This window comes from Pelecanus crispus, chromosome 15 (genome assembly GCF_030463565.1).
Source record: "Pelecanus crispus isolate bPelCri1 chromosome 15, bPelCri1.pri, whole genome shotgun sequence".
Lineage (NCBI taxonomy): Eukaryota > Metazoa > Chordata > Aves > Pelecaniformes > Pelecanidae > Pelecanus > Pelecanus crispus.
In genome coordinates, this window is record NC_134657.1 from 3,217,384 (window position 1) to 3,223,383 (window position 6,000).

At 48.3% G+C, this 6,000-nt stretch overlaps 1 protein-coding gene across 1 annotated transcript in view; it reads right to left on the reverse strand.

Moving 5' to 3' along the window:
- TMCO4 (transmembrane and coiled-coil domains 4) overlaps positions 1-2,015 on the reverse strand; it is a 38,225-nt gene extending 36,210 nt beyond the window's left edge. Inside the window, exons 1-2 of the mRNA XM_009489162.2 lie at positions 1,685-2,015; positions 1,083-1,257 (exon numbers count right to left, since the gene is read on the reverse strand). Coding sequence (XP_009487437.2) covers positions 1,083-1,257; positions 1,685-1,863 — 354 coding nt within the window. The 5' untranslated portion in view covers positions 1,864-2,015. The remainder of the gene's footprint in view (positions 1-1,082; positions 1,258-1,684) is intronic.
- Between the last annotated feature and the right edge of the window lie 3,985 nt (positions 2,016-6,000).

Genomic DNA, 6,000 nt, shown 5'->3' on the forward strand with positions numbered 1-6,000 from the left:
TTTTATTTTAGAAGATCTGCCCTAACTTATTAATTAAGCTTAAGCTTCTCTGTCACTGTACTTATACTGTTATAGGACTTTGGCCATTGTGACACTCGGATATTTGGAGCAGATCCTCCGAGGCCTTTTATAGACTGACTAGAAGACACGAAAGATGGCTGAGATATCAGGAGCTGATCATGACGACCAAGAAAGTTCACTCCTATCATATCTTTACTTACGCAGCCTTGTTCTCGCATCTGCTGTTCTCTCGGGCCATTGCTAAAGGTGAGTGTGTGATAACTATTACTCAATACCAGACTTCTGTCTGCACGCAGGATGCCTCGCTATTTCCTTGTGTGCAGTACACAGCGAAGGGCGTGAGGTGACAGTGGCCATGTTACGCCTGGCATCAGCAGCAGCCTCCCGTGCTCTTCGCCCTGCGCGGCGTAACGTGAGGCTGGACGAGGAGATATCTTCCCCAGGTGAGACTCTGCAGCAAAGGTGAACACCACCAAAATACTTCACCTCTTCTAACTTTAGGTCAGCTTTTACATCAGAACATTACGGAGTAGTGCCAGTCTCACTGCTACTTTCTCAGTAAAAGTAAATAAAGTCACAATAACTTATTTCCTTCTAGCCAAAGCCGACTCTGGGAAAAAGACTCTGGGAATTGTGCTATTTGGAGCATGTATGTAGAGGTGTTTTGTATTACAGGTATAGTGAAGGCGCTTTGAAACAAAGGAAAATCAGGCCTATCAGGTTCAGTGTTTCACCAAAATCTGTAGAACGCACATACGAATCAAAACCACTGCAATAATACAGTCAAAGTTTGACAGTTCTCTGTTCTGTAGAGTGAAAGCACCAGACACAAAATGTTAATTCAACAGACAGCAGCCGTGCCTCAAGTTCATCACTTCCACGAGCTGTTAATGGATAGAGATACTGCCAGTCACCCACACAGCTGCTCAGAAATATATGCATATCAGAAATCCTGATTTTACTTCCTTGACTGCACAAACAGAACATCAGTTGCAAACAGACACGTATGAAAAATCTCTTTTGCAAAAGCAAACAAGGGCGAGAGGAGCAGATGAACTTACTTGGATAATGACAACTGGATTTTCTTTCAAGATGGGATCCTTCAGCAAAATCTGGGCAAAAGTTTCTGTGCCCTCACCTCCTAAGCCGCAAGCAAATGCTGTCATGGCAGGTAAGACAGCTTCAGGCAGGTCCAGCCATTTCACAAAGCCCTCAATGAATTCTGTCCTGAAGGAGCTGTAAGGCAACAGTAGCAGTTAAGGCTCCGTAACCACGGATTTTTGCAAACTTTGAGGGGTCCCTGCTTTCAAATGTTGGTCAGTCGCTGTTCACACAAAAATCAAAGCTTCGTAAGAAGTCAGCAGAAGGCAAGTTGCTACACAAGCTGGCTAAACAAACAAGCAAGCAATCTGAATGGAGCCAGACCTTTCTTCAATGCATGCTTTGAAATCTGCAGTATTAAGGAATGCAATCTGTGCTGAAGTATAAAAGTCTTACAGGTGTAAGAGAGAAAGTCAATACAATTAAGAAAACACCTAATGTCAAAAGGATCTTCCACTCCCCTGACTTCAGAAGACCCCACGCAGAGGCTGATACCAGCTCCATCGGAGCTGCTACCCCAAAGCCACCTCCTTTGCTCACCCCTTCCTACCCCATGTAGTACCTTTGCTCTTTTTCAGGGAACAGCCGTGCTAGCGATATCCCACAAAGCGCCGCATAAGCAAATCTTCCCGGTTCACCCAGGCGCTGGCCCAGAAGCACACACGGTTCTTTTTCACCTGCCTCTTCAGCCCCACTACGCTGTTTTGAAGCCCAACCTTTCCACTTCTTTTCTGCAGCCATTTTTACCTGCAAGTTCAAAGAGGAAGAAGCAGAAGAAAAAAAAAAAAAAAAAACCAAACAGTTGGAAACCAGGAAGCAAGGAGACAAATCGCCTTTGCTTTTTCACTGTCACGCTTGCTGTCGGTATTGTCAAGTCTGTCAAGGTCCAGCTTGTGTATCCCCCCACAACATGGTGCTGTGACTAAAGAAGACAAGACGACACTTTCTGTTCACCAGTTCTCAAAAGTTTTGCACAAAATGAGCCAACAATACTTCACAGAGCAAAAGGAAAAGTCCCCTTCAAGGTGCAAAGAGGCTGGGCTCCGTTCAGGCATACCATTCACATGTTTACCGCAAAAATAACATGTAAAATAAAAGCTTTGCACCAGGTGCAGGGACCAGTACAGCTGGGAAATAATTTGCCTCTCTCATCCTCAACCCAAATTGCTCCTCTGTTTATTTTGCTGACAGCATTAAGAAAGTCGAGTCCGGCTGCAGCCTCTGATGAGAAGAACTTTTAACGTGTCCCATGGACATTGCTATGCTTTGCTTGTAACATTCTCTCCTCTATACAACCTGCCACTGCTTTTTCCCTAAACATGAGATCCCTGCACCACACGGACCTTGAGCCATGTAAATAATAAAAAAATATTATTTTTTCAGAGCACAGATGGGCATGCTTCCAACTAAATGGCTTACAACTGCTCCCCGGGAGCTCCCCTGATTGCACACATGGCCAACCGAGATGACTGAAATCAGGCAGACGTGATGACAGCTCATTTCACAATTCCACGTGGGTAACAATCTGCTCCAAAGCTCGCTTACGTCACCTGAAATTTCTACTGACTTCATCAAGATTCAATCAGTTTCTAAAGGGCCCAAACCACCTATTTCATTATATACTTCCTATTTAAATGTCTCCTTTCTTCTGAACCCTGTAGAAAGGAAAGTGGTGAAATAGGAATCAGGAGCCCATACTGAGCCAAGTACTGAACCTCAGAGGACGCACACACCATTTATAGGATAATTTTAGAGTCCCAGAAGAAAGAAATGCAGCACGGGAGCAGCTCTTTTTAAAGAGATTTTATTATCTGCATGCCATCTGCCACGGTCTTCCAGGAAAGGTGTCTGTTTTGCCTTCCCGCTCAGAAATTTACTCGAGGCGATTCATATTTCTCAAGGCTTGCACTATTTAATTTATTTATACACTGCTGATGTATAAACACAAGGGAAATTCATCGCTCAAGGGCCGACGGTTATCGTAACTCACACCTCTCTCCCTGGGAGAGCTTGGCCCCCCTGCAACACATCTCTCCTGTTGCCGTCCATTTGAGCACAGGGGTCTAAAGCATCTCGGTGCATTTCCACAGAAACATCACATTCCAGCAACATGGGAGCACAAAGTCCGCAGGAATAAATAAACTTCGTTATTTCCATACCAACCGGAGAAGGGAAGGGCCAGATTACACTTCCCCGGGGAGAGCGGGTGCCTGGGATTGATCCCGGCCCCGGCGGGCCCGCTCCGGTACCAACCTCAACACGCAGCAGCATTTACGCTGAATTGCAGCTCTGAAGGTGGCCGGAGACGTGCCTCTGTGCTTTCCAGAACTTTCTTACAAAATCCCAAGATTGTTTTATTACTTCAGGAGCTCCAAAGCCCTTGTTTGGACCCCCAAAATCCATTTCACATCACTCGCTAGGCTCTGGTCTTCCTAAAACATCCAGACTTAGGGAACAATTTGCCCAGAAAGAATCTAATGCTTAAAGATTCAATAACTTTATAAACAATTACTTGGCATGTCTACTCACCTCTGGACACAGATTTGTTAGCTTATTATGGGAGACAGCATTGAAAATAAAATCCCCTTCCCTGCTGTGATAGATTTATTGATTTGTTAACACAGGCCCATAGGAAAAGTGAAGCAGCTAAAAAGGATCCAGAAACAGTACAACTGTTTAACCTTCTTTCCCAATAACCTAAAAGATGCGACCAATTATGGAGTGACACCATAGTGGCTTCTTGCATGCAACTTTATTGCCATTATGCAACAAATAATTAACGATGCTGAGCATCTGGAATACCCAGAGAAAGCATCCGAAAGACTTTGCTCTGACGGTGCTCTGATCAGTACACTCGATGTGCATCCCTCAGCATAAATATCTACTTCCTCATAAATATCTAGGAAAAAATGGGCTTGGATTTTCAGACACGCAGCATAAAAAAATGGTAACATGCGATTTAGTAAACTTGGGCCAAGAAGTTTTGCCACTAAATCCAAGATGAGGGAATTGAGAGCTAGAAACATATCCAGAAAGTTATTTACGGCTTGTCGCACTGGAATAAACGTCTCTGTCTTAAACGATGTGATTCAGCAATCAATAGCATTGCCGTCATCTGAACCACCACTTGAAAGAGAACTTTTTTATCACTTCCAGTGCTTACTTTTCACACAAAGACCTTTATTTTCTTGGAGGTTGTAGTGAGGTGGGTGTTGGTCTCTTCTCCCAAATGGTTAGCGATAGGACGAGAGGAAATGGGCTCAAGCTGCGCCAGGGGAGGTTTAGGTTGGATATTAGGAAAAATTTCTTTACGGAAAGGGTGGTCAAGAATTGGAACAGGCTGCCCAGAGAGGCGGTGGAGTCCCCATCCCTGAAGTGTTCAAAAAACGGGCAGAGGTGGCACTTTGGGACATGGTTTAGTCTAGTCTACCCTTGATTGGCTTAGAGTAGACTTGGTAGTGTGGGTTAATGGTTGGACTGGATGATGTTAAAGGTCTTTTCCAACCTAAACGATTCTATGATTCTATTTTATGCAGCGGTTCCCAAAATCCTGTTTGTAAAGCAGAAAGATAATCCTTTTGTGGATCTAAAGCTGTACAATACATGGGTGCTCCCTACTGCTGGAAGAATTACAGAGCCGCTGGCATCGTGTTCATCCTAAATTATGACAAGAGTGACCAAATCACTGACACATCAGTCTCCGAGCCCCTCAAAAGTTAATGAGGCATCTCGTCAGCTTCAGAGACGTAGCAGTAGATAATTATTCAGATGGGGCTGGCCAAAAAGTCCCTCAGCGAGGCACAGGGGAGGGCGGCACGGCCGAACTGCGGTTAAGCGTCGGACACCATGGCTGCGGAAACATTTGGGCAGATGAGTTTTCCTGGGGAGTCGTGCAGGGCTCCGGAGCCACCCGTGTTTACGCGCTGGGAGCACCACAGCCTCCGCTTTTAATCCGTAGATACGAAGTATGAACAGAGAACGCAATTAATTCAGTCCCGGATAAAATGGCATCTTGCCACAAAAAGATGCGAATGCGATAGCAGGCGGCAGAAACGCATGCTAAATGTAAAAGAGGGATGAGGGATGGAGGGGACGGGGACATGGAAAAGCTGAAAGCTTAAGTAGTTGCAGAACCGAGGGCGTTTGATCCGGCTGATCCCGATGCTTGCAGCAGGACACAGGAGGTGGGAGAAGCTCGGGGAGGGACGGGGCCAGCAGGAATCACCAGAGGGAAGAAGGCGGAGGAAACCCCTCGGCTGGGAAAGCCCTGAGGACTAACACCTCCACAGCCGCCGATACTCACTTTTATCGCAAGCCCTTTGTGTTTGAACTCTCTGCTGCTAGAACGCGGGGGTTTTTTTACAGAAAGTAGCGCTTTTGACAGCCACTGAGGAGAGGAAACCAGCGCCCGGCAGCAGGGCGGCCGCCGCCGCAGCCCTCCCCTCAGGGAGCGGCCTGAGGGAGAGGGCCCCGCCGCTCACCCCTCAGCCCGCGGAGCTGCACGCCAGCCGTACCCAGCCCCTCTCCCGGCTCCCCGCTCCCCGCTCACCCGGCCCGGACCCGACCGGCCGCCGGCCCGGCCTCAAACCGGCGCCGCCGCGCTGCCTTCCGCCGCCGCCTCCCCCCCGCCCGCCCTTTCCGCCGCCGCTGCTACGCAATCTGCGTACGGCGGCCGAGCGGCTCGGGGCGGTCCGGCTTCTCTACGCTTCCCTACGCGACTGGCGTAGCGCGGCGCGTAGATTGCGGAGCGCGGCGAGGGGAGCGGCGGCGTGCTGAGGCGGTGGCGAGGGCGGGCGGCCCCGGGCAGGCCCTCGCCCGGCTCCCCGTCGCGGTGGGGGTGGGGGTGGGTCCGCCTCCACCACGGGGTGCGAATAGCTG